Source organism: Typopeltis vanoorti, chromosome 25 (genome assembly GCF_054136105.1).
Source record: "Typopeltis vanoorti isolate ZY-2024b chromosome 25, IOZ_Tvanoo_1.0, whole genome shotgun sequence".
Taxonomy (NCBI): Eukaryota; Metazoa; Arthropoda; class Arachnida; order Uropygi; family Thelyphonidae; genus Typopeltis; species Typopeltis vanoorti.
The window spans coordinates 20,621,721-20,641,153 of NC_143573.1; the positions used below are offsets into that span (position 1 = coordinate 20,621,721).

The 19,433-nt window shown below is 34.0% G+C and overlaps 1 protein-coding gene across 3 annotated transcripts in view; it reads left to right on the top strand.

The window, feature by feature from the left end:
- LOC150092591 (low-density lipoprotein receptor-like) overlaps nt 1-19,433 on the top strand; it is a 400,302-nt gene that overhangs the window by 364,355 nt on the left and 16,514 nt on the right. Inside the window, exon 22 of one of the 3 annotated variants that reach the window (XM_090414387.1) lies at nt 9,919-9,975. The exons of the other annotated variants lie outside the window; for them this stretch is intronic. Within the exon in view, the coding sequence (XP_090270513.1) occupies nt 9,919-9,939 (21 nt within the window). The 3' untranslated portion in view covers nt 9,940-9,975. The remainder of the gene's footprint in view (nt 1-9,918; nt 9,976-19,433) is intronic. 3 annotated transcript variants of the gene reach the window in all.

Below are 19,433 nucleotides of genomic sequence, written 5' to 3' on the forward strand. Positions count from 1 at the left end.
AGCTTTATAGGAAATTTTCTACGCTTTTTTCGACCGGTTTCCGAGTTAGTAGATCTCTGGCATGGGCAAGCGGGTTTTTCCTCCCGGAAACTCGGGTTTTTCGTCCCGTAAACTCAACAAAATCGACCGTAGAACCCACATTATTTCAGACATTAAATATATTGTGTTAGAGTTTGGGACCACGAGATGGCGGGACATTTGAGCCGTCACTCTTCACCTGTGTACCGCTTAATTAGTGATAGCCTTGGGCCATCTATCTCAGATTGGTACCAGTGGAGATTGAACTGCCCACTCAGTCTCCAAAAGTTAGATAGGGCTAAATGGCCTCGCCTACTCATCGTATACGGGAATAAAAAAAAAAAAAAAAAAAAAAAAGGCATTAGCTGATTTTTTTTTTTTTTTTACTTCAAGTATTGATATGTACTCCTCTTTGAATTTTCTGATATGGGTCTGTCACTGCTTGGTTCGTTTAACAGTCTAGAACAGTGCTTCCCAAACTTCCGGATGTCAGCCCCCCCCTCGAAAAAAATCGTAATATAGACATATATCATTATAATATTTATTGTATTTATATTCAATACAAAACATACGCAGCGAATATTGCAAAAATCAAATGCAAATATTACATTTTTAGGATCTTAAATACACTTTTGACATGGCACATTATCTCATATTTTTATATAGATAGATATATTGTTATTATACATTTGCAGTACAAGGCACATGAAACATAAAACGATTAGTAATGACGAAAGAATTAAAAACATAAAAGAAGTTTAATAACAGTTTAATGTGATGGATGTGTTTCAATATTGCCACACAAAAAGTCAATATCACGAATTTCAAATCAGCATCATCAGATCACAACACCGCATGTATATACGCGACATTGAGTAAGTGAAACAATGCAGTTGCAATGGACAAAAGATCTAAAGTCCTATTTTGGTGCTATTTTATCCTATAATGGGTAGCAAATATATATTTCATGTTCTTCCAATGGAAGAACATAAAAAAATGCGTTCACTACCATTATTATGTCAAGTCAGGACTGGCAGACTATGCTTTGGACACCCCTTCACATAGGATTAGATGGAAGAAAACTAATGTTCTATTTAGAAGTCATTACAGATCCGAAAGATTGTTTTAAGTCAGCCATGGCTATGAAGAATTCTCCTAACCTGAACAAATACAGTTCCATTAATTTGTCAAAAAATTGGGAGACTGTTATCTTAACAGCAACTCCCACATAGCTATAATTTTTTTCCCCCAACGTTAGAGGGTGCCAAAATAGGACTTTAGATCTTTTGTCCATTACAATTGTATTGTTTCACTTACTCATTGTCGTGTATACATGCTGTGAAATAGTTTGTTTGGTGTTGTTAATACTGTTTAAGAATAAATCGTGAAACAGTCAACATCTAAGCTTATCTATTAGCTTCATGTTTGGTGTTGAATGTGGCCAAGTTCAGTAATTAAGGCATTGTTATCCGAACTGATTAATTTTGCTCTGTAATAAGGGAGAGTGGTGTGACTGCTGGTGAATGTATGTATATCAGTGGTGTTGCATGCCCATTTTGAATGGGTGTGCTATCATGTGGCTTATGCAAGGCGAGCTACAAAATTCACATTAATTTGACCGTATGATTGCATTTTAATTGATGTATGAAAGTTTTAAGAGTGCATAGCGCATCACCTGTCATCTTAATTGTCCAGTGCAATTAATTGCAACCAAATTTGCATAGAGTTGGGAACAATGTATTTGTTTTAAGATATACAGTACTAGAAAGCAATAATGAAGGAGAATGCTATATGTGGTTGTATATTTGAATTACTCATAGGTATAAAATTTGTAAGATAAGGACGAGGCTTACCTCCTTCAATTAACAATCATACAATCCGCAAAAACTCTGTCAGAAAACGGGACATTCAGTAGATGTCAACATTGTTTTTGTTGTAAATATGGACAAAAAAGTCATAAGTTATTTATAAAAAGTAATATATTAAAAAATTGTCTATATTGGTGTCCTAAACATGTCAGTTCACACTTACACAAAACAGTGAAACTCAGAAACAAAAGCAGCAACTTATGACAATGTTCAATTGGATTGGTTGACATAAATCACAGCCACTGATTTCTGGGTGCTATTGTCTCAGCACACCCTGTCTCGCCTTCTGGGTGGTTTTAAAACCACTGAAATGCTAATAATTTGACTTACTGTGCCATCTGTTCAAAGGGCTCAAAGGTGTTTGTATTTGTGAACACGTAACCGGGCTTTTAATGGGATGTGATGCAATATTTATGTGTTGAAAAGTGTTCTCTTCATGAAGTATTAGTATATTCTGTTTAATTTTAGGAATCAGGAAATAATTTTTAACAGAAATAAATTCAGAAATACAATATTGGTAATATTGTTATTCCTTGGGTATCTGCCACACACCTAGCACACCTGGAATATATGCTCCTGGTATGTGTGTGTGTGTGTGTGGATGTTCTGTAAACAGAGAATGCCAGGGATCCATCAGGCTGGTGTGTGATCACAGTGTCTAGGAATGGGAGATTGTTGCTTTGCAGCATCCAGTTTTCCTTTTCTAAGGTAAATTGGATGCTGGGGGTGTTGATTGTGTAGATGTATTAAGAAAATGTGGAGCATATCCATGCCATGTGGCTTTATGGAGAATACGTTCTCCATAGCATAGCCAGACAGTGGGTTTATGTGGGGTTTTTTGTTCAAAGGTCTTTATGAAGAAATTATCTAGGGATGGAGAAAGTGGGGAACCCATGGCTGTCCCCTCTATCTGTTTGTATAATTTTCCTTGCCAGATGAAATAGCCTGAGTTCATGGTGAACTGAAACAGAGCTTGAGATATTGGGAGGAAACATGGCTTGAATGAGATCTTAAGGTTTGTTTGAGTGGGACATTAGTGAATAAAGAGGAGACATCAAAATGGACCATTTCAGTGTGTTGGAGTGTGAAGTTTTCTATACTGGCTTTAAAGTGGGCTGATTTTTTTTATGTGCAAAGATGTGTTGTCAGTATGTTGTTTGAATACTTTGGTTAAATGTTTGTTAATTTGTACGTGGGTGAATCATTGCCATCCACAATTTCCAAGCTATTCAGAATAACTTTTTGATTTGCAAAAATTATTCTACATTTTTCGTATGCATATCTGACGTAAATATATCCTTATTTACATAATTTATACACATATACGATTGTTTATAAATGTTATTAATACATTACTTCTTCTTTCTCATCCATCAGATGACTGCTTGAGTTCCCTATAAACAAATCTTTGCCATCTGATCAAATGCCAAATGGCCATCTCTTTCACCTTGCTGAAGCTTGATAATTGTGACCTTTTCTTCAAAGATTGTAGTCAAGTTGTTTTTTGGTCTTTCTCTTGATCATCTTCCTCCAATGATTCCATTCAAGACTATATTTGATAATCTTTGAAAGGACATTCTCTGGAAATGTAATTGTGATATCTTCTCTATAGTTTAATTTGTGTTTGACTTGCTCATTTGTGTTCAGACCACTGAGTCTTATTTTTCTTAAGCATTTCACCTGAGATACTCCAATTTTCTGTATTTCTCATTGAGTGTCCATGGTTTCATACATTTCTGCAGGTATAAGAAAAGTTTTTATCGAGTTTGAGGCTGTTTGAAATGCTGTTATTTTTTCATATTTTGTTTAATTAATTATATTAGACCATCATTTGTTCAGTCTGTTGTTGAGGTTGTGAGTAATGAGACTGCCAAGATATGTAAATTACTTCACTTGTTCAAGTATATGATTTTCTAAGCTTATTGAAATTTTTTCTTCATCTCTTCTTATTTTCATTGTTTTTTAGTTTTGCTTAGATTTATTTTCATTCCAAAAGTTTTGCACTCTTCATTTAAAATTTTTATTGTTTTTTCGAATTGTGCTTTAGATTCTGCAAGAATAATAATATTGTCTGCATGTTTAGTGCGGCTGATATTCGTGCCATTCATTTGTAGACTTTGTTCTTCAGCTATGGATTTGCATATTTTTTCAAGATATATAGTAAATAAATTTGGTGTGATTGGTAACCCTGCATAACTCCTTTTTTCTATTTTGAATGAATGTGTCTGTTTTTATTTTATTAAATTTGACAGTTGCTTTGGTATATTTATAATTCCTAATAAAGGTTTGTAGTTCTGAATCTAACATCATAGATTTTAAGATATTTATCATTTTGTTCCTGTCATTGGAATCAAATGCTTGTTTGAAGTCAATAAAATTGCAGTATATAGGTAAGTTGTATGCTCAGTACCTTACAGCTAGGCTGTAAAAATATGGTCTATAGTAGACCTTCTAGGTCTGAAACCTGCTTGATCTTCTCCTGTTGTCTTATTCATTAAAGTCTGGATTCTATTTTAAATAATTTTGTAATAATAATTTTAGAAAATTTTGTAGCTATGACTTAGCAATGTTATAGATTTCACCCTTTTGTTTATCTTCCTTTTTAAAAATTGGTATTATGATACCTGTCTTCCACTCATCTGGAATTTCACCATTATATAATATTTGGTTAAAATATTCAAACAGGAAAGTGATTGCTACTCTGCCGCCACAGTTCAATAGGAAATTCCTCATAACCAGGTGACTTAGATAACTTCCTTTGGTTTATTGCATTCAAAATTTCTTTTTATTATGAATGGCGCTTTTTCTCTTTAAATGATTACATTCATGATAAAAGTGAGGGAATAAAACAAAAAAAAATCAGTGATTCACTATATGATGGTGGTCTTGAACTAAATGTCTCTTAGTTCCATCTTGCTTTTATGACCAGGATATGCCTGTATAAACAGATTTATCCTTAACTACCTGTTAATCTTAACTACCTGCCACTTAAAATGATTCCTTAGGTTTTTTTGATGGAACTGTGTGAGTGAATGATGGATTTTTTGATATGACATGAATGGAAATTTTCTTTGATAGGGGATAGTTTTTTTTTTTTTTTTTTGTGTGAGATTTCCATTACTTTGGATGGAAACAGTTTACAGTGAAGGAGGATTAGAAAACATTTCTGGAGAATATGAAGTAGGAAAAATTATTGGTAATACAATTTGAAAGAATGATCATAATTCTTCCTTGGCTTGAAATCTGGTGTTCAGGATTACTCTTAAAATAACATTAGACCATTTTAATGATAAATTTAAGAAAAATACATGCAAAACTGGGCTTTCTGGATTTGGTTTTGTCACTGTGCAAGAGTAATTATGAAATGTACGTTTAATTATCAAAAATCATTTTTTATTCATTATTTTTGTCAAACCTGCAATCTGCTATTTTTTCAGTCATTCTCTGCCAAATTGGTTTAGGCCTTTCCTTCTGTGATCCATGTCAAAGGTACACAAAATTTCTTCCTCCAATCCATTCTCAGTACATGTTCAGTCCATTTCCATCTACATCTTTTTGAGTGACCCAAAAAGATCACTCTAAATTCATCAACATCTCATCGGTGGTTCTACTCAGTGACAGGCAAAAGCATTCCACCAAGCAGAACTGCTCTACTCCCCTGGAATCAAGCCCAAAAACAAACGTTATAAAATGTCATCAGTGGGAGCCAGACAGAAGAGATACCAGGGTTGAAGTAATGTAGAAGTCATATCTCATATACAAGTATAGAAAAGGTGTTACACCTCATTATTAAAATACTCTGAATTAGAGCAAGTTGTAAAAATTTTTCACCTGGTTACAAATTAAATTTAAAAGGCCAAGAAATTATATTCTTGTTGAATCCTTTATCTAAGTGTAAGCAAAGTTTGCTTACACTTGGCAGTATTAACAAATTTAAATTCCATGTGCTAGGAACAAGCATCAAATTTTTTACTAAAGAAACAGTTCTCTTTTTAATTACACATTGGTGCTGCATTCCATATTAAAATGGCAGTTTCTCAAGAAAAGGTACAGTATAGCTTCTGTATAATATAAAATGTGAATGTCATGCAGTTGTGATATTAATAAAAACTTGGAAAAGATTCATCTGAGAATTCCATCAACGAGTAGTATTGAAAACTTACCAAAGACAGTTTCTTATGCAAGAATGCTGGGCTGAGACTGAAGTAGTGACCTGAAAGTGGAATGACTAAAGAAAGATTTTATACACAGTTATTGAATGCAGTGGCATCCATAACTAGTATGGCAGGTTTTGAAGACTGTAGATTCTTCAAATGCTAAATTGTGATAACAGAAGTAATTTTTAGCTTTTGTGTGGATTTTGTGGAAATGATGGTTGGTGCTTGGTGATGAAGTGACTTGGCCTGGCAGTGTCAGCAAGCACATCACATTTGGCTCCTAGAAAACCCGGTTGGTGCAAGAATCTTAAGATGTGCGAAGTCCAAACAGATTATATGGATTATTCTTTTTCTTTGCCAAGGCATACATGACAAGAAATATCTATATTAATCCCCTAATTATTATTTCCACAGTGGGAAAAGTGAAGGGTTGGATAACTAATTACCAGATGTGCCAGAAGTCAGTTGACAAACTAGCACACTCAAGGCTTGAGAGATCACTGTATTTGAATTAGCTAAAGAACTGATTGTGATTGTGGCCACAACTGCTATAGGTAAACAAATAGGTACGTTGAGAGTTCAGTTCTGGTGAGGCTGTTCCTCAGTTTTATTTATTTATTCATATGGGATTTCCCCCATTCCTCGCCCATCCCTTAGGACTAGTTGAGCTCTCGTAATGAGGGATTAGGTATGTATTTTTGACTGTAAATCCATGTGTGTGTGTGTGTGTGTGTGTGTGTATGTATGTATGTGTTCGCGGACCAATTTGCCTGTTCTGAGGGATGAAAACCCTGGGTTTCCGGGTGAAAAAACCCTCTACCTCGGTATGCGACCAGCTAACTTACCTTTAGTCGAAAGAGACCAGATAAATTCATCACGTCATAGATGGGAATCGAACCCAGGTCTTTCTGACCAAAAGGCTTCGTCTATACCGACTGAGCTACAGAGGCTCTGTTCCTCAGTGATTAAGTACTAAGGGTATTATTGGATTAGGTAAGCAGAACCAATTCCTTTTCTTCAGAAGTTTCTTGTTCACCAATAGACTTGTGTGCAGTTGTTAACATTCACCATCAGGAATATTAAGTGAACTAAAAGTGCACATTTACAAAGTCTCTCATGAGCAGATGTGGTAAAGTTATAACCATTTCTAATAGCATTTACTAAAATAAAGAGCCAAAAGGCTTCAGTTTGAAAATACAGAATTATAAGTAAAGTGGATATTAGATCCAGCATTATTTCAAACCAAATTTAGAAACTATAAAAGTTTCTACATCTGCCATTCACGAGTTGCCTTAGGGTGGACCGCTTAGAAAACATAGGCGCTGCCCAAGTGTCTATATATTTGCTTTTTTATTAGTCCATTTTGATAAGGTTTCACTGTCCTGACAGCTGTTTCAAACTGGGTTGTTTCTCCTCGGAGACCAGGCAGAAACCTTAAGAGAGCAAGAACTCTTGTTCAATACTAAGGAAATTGAAATATTGGAGAGGTGTTTTTCGTAAGCGAATTCTCGGTTGGTGCCTAAAAGTATTTACTAAAATAAAGATCCAAAAGGCTTCAGTTCGGTGATGCAAAATTATATAAGTGGATATTAGATCTAGCAAAATGGACTAATAGAAAGCGAATGTATAGACACTTGGGTGGTACCTATGTTTTCAAAGTGGTCCGTGCTAAGGCAACTCATGAATGCCGGTGAGCGTATTCCTGTAAGCTCTCTAGTCAACTTATTTTTATGTAACTTTCATAATTTCTACATTTGGCTTTGAAATTGCTGGATCTATTATCCACTTTACTTATATAATCTGTAATCTAATATATATTTACCATGTAACTAGAAATGCTCATATGCAGATCTCCAGAGATTCACTCGCCACAGGTAACAAGCAGAACTGAATTTTTAGCCTCTTTCTAAATGTATTCAAAATGTATTTTTCACATTTTAAAACATCTCATTCACCGTCAAGTTATTTGATCATGGGTGGTTGCCATCAAATTTATTAAAGACGTGTTATTTGCAGAGAGCTGAAAATAAAACTTGATCTGAAATCCTTAATTTGAGCACTACAGCATTTCCTTTTAAAGAATTGCGCAGTTCTTTATATATGAAAGACGGTTCATTTTTTCATAGGACCCAAACTTTCAACCCCCCCCCCCCACAATTGATAACTTAAATATTTTTCTTTCTATATGATAGAAACTTCATAAACATCCCCTCATTTCTCTCACACCACTATTATAGTGTTCTTTTCATTACACATCACACTTCAGATTTTTATTTCATTCAAGAAGGGAGAAAAATGAGCCACCATTGTTTTAAAGTTTTTTTATTGAATGAATAAATACATTTAAATTAAATTCCAGTTATCATTTCAAATCAGTGCATTGATTTAATGTTGGCCTTATATATATATATATATATATAGTATGCACAATAGACAATCTTATTTTTTTTTTTTTAAATAATTATAATTTCATTAAAAGGAACTGGTAATTGTAAAAAAAAAAAAGCACAATCTTATTCCTTCTCTTGAATAGATGCACAATTTTAATATAGTATTGTCCTGAGCTTATTTTCACAGCTCTCAAAGTGTAATTAAATGCTTGAAAATTTTATATAAGAAAATAGTTTTTATCTTGCAAAAGACTGGATAATGTGAAAAGTGCTATCTTTTCACATTATCAAGCAGATAGCACTCCACTTCAAGTGCTATCTGCTTGTTTTTGTAAATGTCATTATTTCTCTTTTCTGTTAAATTATTGTTTATGGATTATTTAAATTCACCCTTCATTATGAAACAATAAACAAAAGAAAACACAAATTGTGTTTTAGCTTACATTTTAAACCCACATTAAAGGAAAGCACATTTTAGGATAATTACATGTATAGTGAGAATTAAAGAATGCATTACTTATGTTGAACAAAACAAACTTTTTTTTTTAAATCACCTCTTTTTTTTTCTTTTTTTATGTAAGGAATACTCATACTTAGTATGGTACCTGCCAAGTGGTGTGTGATAGTTTAATAGATACAGAAACATTTATTTATAATTAGTCAAGTCTTTATGGAAGTTCTGGTTTAATCAACTGTGAATTGTCTTCTGCTCTTTGCTATTTAGTGAAAACTAGTTGACAGTATATATATTATTCACTACATTAATTAGTAATAAAAAAAAAATTGATGATTCCAATCTTTGAGTTTCTTATTCGGTTTTAAAACAATGTGGGATTTAATATCCCCTTAATTTAAATAATGTTTATATCGCCGAAATGAAGCCTATTGGCTCTTTATATTTAAGTAACTTAATGGTTGCACCTTTTTGACAACTCGTATAGCAGAGTATATAAGTTCTTTTCGCTATACCTTTTGGTATCTATTTGGTCTAGCTACTCACTGATGAAGCCTCAAAAAAGGCTGAAACTGGTCTGGGTAGTAACCTCCCACCATAATGTATTAACAGCATACATTTCCTAGGAAATGTGATTTTACATTATGGAAAATACCAAGAATAGCGATCAGAACTTTACCACCTTTGCTGCGAGTTGCCCGAGATTGTACTACGTACTAGGACTGCTTGCATTGGCTCACGCTAGTAATCGCTGATACTTTTATAGTTTACTATGGTCGGCATGAAACTCTCTGATTCCAATCTTTGAGTTTCTTATTCGGTTTTAAAACAATGTGGGATTTAATATCCCCTTAATTTAAATTAAAAAAATAATTTTGTCAAATACATTCACATAAGATTTTAGATGTGGCATGGCTTGGTCACATCTATCTTTAATCCAATTTCTCTGGATGATTCAGAACAGGGATATTATTTTCTCTCTCTCATCAAGCTGTTTTTAGCATATACATTTCATGTTATCCCCTTTTCAGATGCAAGATGGAATTTTGTGAACTCTTTCTTCATGAAGTAAACATGCTTGTAAATAGGTATTGTAAAATGATTTTTTCCTCTGCAGCATGCTTTATATGAAAGTCTATTGATGCATGAGTGGATGTTTGCCATACACATACTGTTTTAACTAACAGTAACTTAAATACAGTGTTTGCATGTTTTAGTGTGTATGTGAGCGTATATATATATATGTGTGTATTTATAGACTGTGTGTGCTTAGTGACGTGTAAATCAACCAGTTGAGAAACAGCTACTGTTTGTTTTAATTGCAGAATTTTTTTTCTGATATCCTTAAAGAATTATTTCGGATTTCTGTGATTTGGTTATAGAAATATGGAACTTTTAGATTTATTGCATTACAGTTAAGTGTTTGCCAAAAAAGAGACCAGTTTGTGAATGTTTGGTCCAATAAAATTTAATGCATAGTTAGGCACCATTGTGCCTAACTGTGCAATAAGAACACAACTTGAACTGTCACGGTAATGTCTGTTTGTATTGGAGGACCAGACAAAGTATCACTCTCCATATGGCTTACTAGTCTATCACATGTTTTTGGCTGTATTATTGGCTTCAGTTTGTTGATAGAATTAATGTTAGTTTATTTTTTTCTATGAAGTTATTATTAACTAATCATTTGAATAAAGCATCCTCTCACCAAATTCTTTCATTTATGACCAAAATTAAACCTCTCCTCTGTAAATTGGATACCAGATGACCGTGTAGGCTTTGGTCTACCAAATTTTTGATATTAGAAGACTTCATTGCTAAAGCAAAGACCAAAAATTGCCTTTTAAGTAGTATTGATGTTTTCTTCTGTGTCCAAAACATGGTCACAGAGGGAGAAAAAATGAATTTATTTTGAAGAGGTTACAGACATAAAAAGAGAATAAAATAGAAATTCTTAAGTTTTATCTGGCAACTCTGAATTTAACGTAGTGTACGAGTGATGCTGTAGTTGTTGAAGAAGTTCAAGTACAAAAGAAATATTTGAAGTCCACAAATATTCACTATATGAGGCAGTCAAGAATGCAGAGGATGCTGCAGAAAAGACTGTTTTTAGCCAAGCAGAAATAGATGGTATTCTGTAAGAACATCTTCAGTCAATTTGAATCCAATCACTTGAGTATGATGTCTTTAATCTCTCTCTGGAAAAGTAAATTTTCTCACTCACACTGGATATTGTGTGTGACATACTGACAGATATGATTGCATGCCCTCTTCTGTGCAAAACTTCTTACTATTATACATATATTTATATATGGCTATGGTTCCAGTTCATGATTATAACTTGGATATTGAGCAAAAACTTGGTGAGTTTGTTTCATTTACTTATGTTTGGTGTTAAAAATCCCATTCTCATCATCCAGATTAATTAATAATTTTATTTCTTATGTTTTTCAACAGGGAGATTAATAAAGTACGCCAATTTGTCCTTAAGAGTAGCTGGTATTTATTAGCGCTTTCGGCTTTCTTTTCAGAGGTACTCACATATAAGGGATTGGTATTAAAACTTGTGTCTCATGTATTTTACATTAACTGTTTTAGCTATTTTTTTTTGGAACAAACAGTATGATATCTTTTAATCAAAAAGCCACATGTCACTACATGCATTATGGGACTCTGAGACAATTTGTGACATCACATATTCAAGTAGCCTAGTCATGAAGATACTTCACATGCAAGCTTTGTTTGTTTACAGTTGGATAAAGGATATAACTAAGATATAATTTCTGTCAATTGGATCTTATATAATTCTGACAGGTTTAACTTAATGTTCTAAGAGACATATGACTTCACATGCATACTTTCTTTTGCTCGTGCATGGGTAAAGAATGGAAACAAGGATAATTTTTTTTCTCTCTCACGTACAAAAAAAAAAATGGGTATGGTCTGACTTAGATTTATTTTTAACTTCACTGAGGAGTTTAAAATTTGAAACCTATATCATAAGGTATTTGGTTCCTGTGATATTAAATTAACATGGACTAGTAGGTTTCAAAAATACCATATATATATTTTTTTCCTGTATATGTTCCTTTACTTGAGATTTGATTGGATTGATTCCTCCTAGAAATCAATCCAATGCCAGATCTTGATTCCTTGACTGCTTTTAAGCGCAAAAGTTAACAAGGTTTGATTTCTAAGAAAAATTTTAAATACCATTTTTTATTTAAAGATTTATCTTAGTTACAAAATATTTTATTATCTAAACTTACTCTTATGTTGGAAAAAAAAAAACCATTATTTTAACAAATTAATAAAGGGATATAATTTACTTTAATGATAGTAACTCCTCAGCCAATCTAACAGTTGGGTTGGTGATATCAAAACAATCAAAACTAATGTAGTGGAGTTATATATCCAATGTTGTATTAACAAAGGAACAGCTGCCAAAAGGTCCAGTGGCTCATTTTGCAGAAAAGGTAGTTTATTACCTACACACATGATTGTTGAAGACATGGCCCCCAAATTATCATCTTCTGTTAGCTAAGCAGCAAGATTTTTCCTTCCATTCTTCTCTTCAGTTTGCTATCCTCTTTATTTCATAGTACGTTTTTAGTGCAGTGCTTTGTTTTATTTGATCAAATATCTTTTCTTTGGTCTTCCTCTTTTTACTTTGATTTTGCCTTCCATTATTCTTCTCGTCAGTCCAATCCATCTGTCTCTTCCTGTTATTAATGTCTTTATCAGTGTTCTGGGTTAATTTACTTCATTAAGTACTTCATTAGATTTTTTTGCCTGTCCATTTTATCTTTTGCATTCATCTCCAACACCACATTTCAAATGCCTCCAGTCTTCTAATATCTCCTGTTCCCATTGTCCGTGTTTCACTGCCATAAAGTGCTATACTCCATTTAGAAGTTGTTTCCTTTTAATACCTTTTCCATTTTATTGAATTGGTTTTTTGCTATGCCTATTCTTATCTTTATAGTGTTTATTTATATGTCTTCTTTTTATCTTCCTTTCTCATTTATTGTAATTCTTTACTTGTTTTATCTCTTTCCCATTTAATTTCATTTTCTTTATGATCTTTGATTTCTTGCATGCCAGTAGGATATTAGTTTTTTTCAACATTTATTTTCATGTGGTATTTGTTAAATATTTCATTTGTTGTTTTTATTAACTTTTTTAATCTTCCTCTGCTGTTTGCTATGATGCAATATCATCTGCAAATCTGAGGCAAAATATCTCCTCTCCATCAATCTTTATGCCGCTGCTTGTCTTTTCTTTAACTCCTCTGATGGCATTTTCAATATATATGTTGAAGAGCAAGGGTGATAATATGCACCCTTGTCTTACTCCACATCTAATATGTACAGTTTCTTCCTTATTATTTGTTCTTATGTATCCCATTTGTCTTACATATATATGTTTGATCACTCTTCTATCATTGTGGTCAATGTGACTTTTTTTTCATAATATTCCACATCATCTTCCAATTAACTTTGTCAAATGCTTTTTCTAAATCCATGAAAAACGTATATATGGATTTTTTCTAAATCCATATATACGTTTTTTGGTTCAGCTCCATTCTTTTTTCGATTATAGTTTCAGGCTTAGTATTGCTTCTTTAGTTCCATATTAGTCTTCCTCTAGTTGTGAATCTATTCTTTTATATATTCGGTTTTGTATTATTTTGCTAATGTGTGTAATTAGGGCTATTGTTCTGTGTTGGTCACATTGGAGAGCGTTTACTTTCTTGAGGATTGGTATTATCAGGGATTTTGTGAAGTCATCTGAGAGATCTCCGTTTTCATATATTTTAGCTATTAGTTCAAATATGTCATTTTTTGTTTCCTCATCCAGATTTTGAAGAGCTTCACTTGGAATGTTATTGATTCTCCACTATTGTCTTCAACTTCTGTGTCATTTTCTTCCTGTTCTTCTCCTTGATACAGGTGTTCAAGATATTTTTTCCATTCTTGTAATATTTCTTCAGAATAAATAATTAGTTTACCATTCTCATCTATTAAGGCATTACTATGTGTGGCCTTTTTCAGTTTGTTGCTGATTTTTGTTATTTGGTTATAAGCTGTTTCTAGATTTTCTTCTGTTTTCTTACATTCTTTGGAGGTATTCTTCTTTTGCTTGCTTACACTTTCTTGTTATCAGATTTTTTAATTTCTTGTATTTTTCTTTGTGTTCTACTTTTTCTGTATTCTTGTATAGCCTCCTTTCCTCCATTAAATCTAATATTTCTTCAGTTATCCATGGTTTTCTTATATTTTGCTTTTCTCTTCCTAGTATTTTGTTACTAGCTTTTAGGATATTGTCTTTTATTTGATTCCACTTATCATTATTGTTCGTATTTTCCATTGCATTTTCTTATGTTAGTTTTTTGGTGGTTTCCTGAAATTGTCTTTTGATGTTTTCATTGTTTAGTTTCAATATGTTGATCTTTGTGTGTTGTTGTTTTTTTTTTTGGTTGTTTTTTGAATTTCAATTGTGTTTTCATTAATACGAGATTGTGGTCACTATCAACATATATGCTCTTGGGAAGCTTTACTAAATTTGACTTGGTTTTTAAATCTTGCTTTAACCATTATATAATCAATTTCATATCTATTTTTGTCCCCGGGCACCTTCCAGATGTATCTTCTTCTTTTGTGTGTTTGATATATTGTGTTTGTGGTTATTAATTCCTTCTGTTTGCAGAAATCTACTAGATGTTGTCTGCTGTTGTTTCTCTGTCCTAAGCCAAATTTTCCTACAGTATTATCCTCCTGTCCTCCTACAATTGCATTCCAATCTCCCATTATTATTGTGTTATCTCTTTGTTTGAATGTGTTCCATATATCTTCAATTTGCTCATCATTTCAGCTATTTCTTTATCTTTGTGTCCAGTTGTAGGCATATAGACCATTATAATGTTCAGGTTTACTGGTTCAGATTGGATGCTAATTGCCATGATTCTGTCACTGTGTTTGATTGTTGTGGTTACTTTTTTGCCCAAGTATTTCTTGAGTATTATTGGCAACCCTGCTTTTCTTTTCTCTCTCTTCCTGAGAATATTATTCCATAGTCATCGCTCCAAAAATCACCTTGATCTTGCCATCTTGTTTCACATATTCCCAGTATGTCTATATTAAGCCTTTTCATTTCCTTTTTAATGTTTTCAAATTTTCCCATTTCCCTTGGGGTTTTCACATTCCATGTTCCTATGTTTGTATAATTTTTCTGCTTCTTTCTGTCTGTATCAGGGTTTCACTGGTTTACGACCTGAGAAGGTTGTAAACCAGTGAAAGATTTCTTCCCCTGCTGGGCATGACTCCTCTCATAGAGGTTCTCATTTTGATTGTTTCTAATTTCTATGCTGCTTTTTCTAGGGATATTAATGTGGTAATTTCCCCTTGCTTTCCACATCAGTGTTCTAACTCTTAGTCCTATAAATTGGTCCGGCCTGTAAGTTTCTGGTTATAAGCCTTTCTAACATCAATTGTCTTCAGCCTCAGGCCAGTACTGGTAGTTGCTGCTACCCACTACCAGGGTTTGTATCGGAGTTTCCCTCTCCTAGGTATCACTCTTAGTCTGGTTCCTACCCCACGAAGACCTGTCCAGCTTGAGTGGCCCTTCTGATAGTTGCACTACCGCTGGCATAACTTTCGGGATTGTCAAAGCATGCAAGCCCCATCACCACCTCATCAAGGTGGAGATACCTTTGACCCACAATATGCATTTATGAAAAACAAACTTTTTTTTTTAAACTGGTGCATGAGGATTTTCCATCATCTCAAAATGCTCTTTAACAGATAAATGATACTTCATGAGTGATTAAAAGTGTACCTGCATAGCATACATTAGGATTGGAGCACCTAATGACAAAGTTCATAATCCACTTCTTCAACATGCTGATTCTGTGGAGGATGTCATGAACAAATGATATAAAGTGAAGTAATGTTGGAAAATTCTAGGTGCACACTGCCATAGGATAAGGATGGATAATATGGGAACCTCATATTATCCATCCTTAGAAAACAGTGACCATCCTGCTACTGGCCAATAACTCATTTACAAAACATTGTGCCACAATGGAATTTGATTCTTAAAGTGGAGATGCTGTCCATTCAAGTTAACAAGGATGGCTCTTAACTTCTGCACATTCTAATAGATCCCCCATACTTGCCTTTTCTATATAGTGACTTCCACAGAACAAGTGTAAGATGATCAATTGAGAAGAAACTTAATGGACAGAATTGTTAGATTTTACTATAGTGCTTATAATTTTTTTGAGAATTTAAGGACAAGAAAATTTACCCCCAGACAGTAAGTTTGTAACCATTCAGGGATTGGATTATCATTATATTAAAAAAAAAATTCTTTATAGATAGTTTTTTTAAAACTTTGATGGACTGTAATGGACCCTGTATCCTTCATCCCTAAACCCAGAGAGCCAGTCCTGTTTAAAACTGATGCTACATGATTTCATGGTCCACTTACACAGCCATGACATTATCTGTTCTGTGAACTTCAGTTAATGTAACTTACAACATCTATGAAAATTTTTCATTTGATTCATTATAGTTTGGCTTCACAACTTCTTGTTCAACTTTCCAAATAACTCACCTTAATATTTGTGGCATATGTTTCATATGGAGATCTTAACTTCCGACTTCAGAGTGTCACCTCCCCCCCACCCTTCTCAATAACGTACATTAAACTGTTCCATGACATCCTGTTGTCATGGAACAGTTTTAGGCATGAGGAAATTTATTTTAGAACAGGTAGTTAATATATATGTAAATCATATTTTTATTTTAAGGAATACAGTGAATGGAGAATCTTGCTGTGTCTCAGTTTTATTTATTTTGAAAGCAATATATTGTGGATGATTATTAGAAGCTGCAGAATTCCTAATAGATTAACAAATTATAAACAAGTAAAAGTTGTGCTATTGCACAGAAAATGACGGCTTTAAAATTTGTCAGTAAAAGGAAAGTAAAGAATTTTACATACCTGAGAGCTGAAGGTGGAGTTAACAAGCTTGCTCCACCTTTGCAACGAGTTGCCTGGTGTTGTACCACCCTACCCCAGTCCTGAAGATACTTTCAGGTGCAAACTTTGTTTGCTCACACTTGGATAAAGGATTAAACTAAATTTATTATAGTCTTACCAAGTGAAAAATAAACTTTCAACATCTTTCTCTAAATCCAGAGTAATTTAATAAAAAGGTGGCACACTGTTTGGCAACTCCTATAGGTAGAGATGACCTTGCCAATGCTTCTGCCTGGTATCTCCACTTGGACCTGGCTCCCACTGAAGAGACCTTAATAAAGGTTGAAACTAGTCTGGGTAGTGGCCCTTCCTTTAATGCATAACATTATACATATCCGCGAGGAGATGTGTTTTGCATTATGGGAGATACTGAGATAGGAGTGATGTTAGCTTGCTCCACCTTTGCAACGAGTTGCCCAGTGTTGTACCACCTTACCCCAGTCCTGAAGATACTTTCAAACTTTGTTTGCTCATACTTGGATAAAGGATTAAACTAAATTTATTATTAAAGGATATAACAATTGCAAAAGCAAATACTGCTTTCATACATGGGTTGTTCAATAAGTAATAAGACTAATTTTATGTCCCGAAACCACTCATCACAATATTAATTTCTGCGGAATAAAGAAATATTGCTGCCTGTATTAACAAAGAGGTCGATAGATCGCGTATATGGGCTGATGTGCCAGAGTGTCACGTGACTAAACGCAAGCTTGTTTCGGCGTGACCAGTCTTCAAAATGGAAGCGTCCTTGGAACAGCATTATGCGATTAAATTTTGTGTGCGTTTGCCAAAATCGACATCGGACACTTTTAACATGATACGCGAACCTTCCCACGATGAAGCAATGTCGAGGGCAAGTGTTTTTCGCTGGCATAAAACTTTTAAGAAAGGAAAGCAAAATGTGGAAGATCTTGAGCGTGAGGGAAGACCTTCAACGTCCATCACAGAGACGATGATCAACACAGCAACGATTATCATCAAGCACATCAAAAGGAAGCATCCATTGCTGAAGAATGGTTTCTTACTGTACCACGATAATGCAAGGCCACATATTGCTGGTTGTGTAGTGGACGTTTTGCAGAAGAACAACACAGATATCCTACCACACCCTCCATATAGTCCTAATCTCTAGAAACCGGAGGTAGTTTTGAAAGAATTCTCAAAAAACGGACTTTCACATGTTTAAGAAGTGGACACAACGTTGGGACAAATGCATCGCATCTCACGATTGTTACTTCGAAAAAGACCATGTAAATGATGACGATTAAAGGTAATCTGTTTTCTGTATAAATATAGTCTTATTACTTATTGAACAGCCTACGTATATAATCAAGAACCAAAACATTAACGGACTACCTATTAGTAGCGTTTTGTTGTCCAGGAGGTCAAAGACCAGTGTGGCATTCCACATGATCATGCAAATTTTTAGTGGAATTCAAATGGATATTCTCTTCAAAAATCATGCTTGCACAGTGTGTCTTATGACACTGGAAGAGTTTCAGATCCTATATCCAAAACAATCCCCAAGTAAGAATTATTGGTCAGGGTGTGTTTGCTGGGGATGAGAGTACCCAGTTATGTCCATGAGAACAATCTCTATACCACGATAATGCCACCATTGACCAACTGTGGTGGCAGTATCATGTTTATGTGTGTGTGTTTTGCAGTGAGTAGCGAAATGGCTACTCATTAGTTGAATTCTTCAACCACTTCTGCATCAGTTTCGCATACCATTTGCATTGAGTGAAGTTATTTTTTCTTTTACTTGTAGCATAATGATAGAATTGTTTTGGATTGTTGTTAATTTGCAGAACCGGTTTCTTTTCATACAACACTTGTGACTCTTCTGGCTTGCTGTTTATAATTATCATAACTGACATCATCCTTATGTAAACGATATTCCTTCCATTTCATCTTTTTCTTAATTAGATTACACATCTGTATCATTCCTAATTTATTTATTCTTCAAACTCTAGGGACACATTTGGATTAAACACTTCCTATGCACTGTTGATATCCTTTCCATCCAACAACTGATACTATGGTACAGAACCCAGCACACTCTACAGGTGGTCATAATTTCCTGCTTTGTAGTTCAGCATGTATGGAATTTTGAATGGAACATTCATAAATTTAGCCACTCTCACCAGCTGGAGGCAGAATAGTTACATGTTTAACTGAACCCCTCCAACATTGTAATTGATCTAATGCTCTTTGGCCACGAGTTCCGTCTGTCACATGCTGCTTGAGGAAGTTGTCTCACAACAGCTCAATAAATTCAGTTTCATCCTTCTCATGCAATTTTACAGCTACCCAATACAAAGAAATGCTGTTCTCAATATTTATAATTTCTGAAATGTTATGTTGATCTATTTCAAGAAAATAGTACATGTATTTGAGTAATTTACTATAAATGGAGCTACCCAAATATTAACCAAACTGGAAAACTTAACGTCCAGTTTGGTTAGCTCCATTTATAGTAAATGATTAGCCAAGC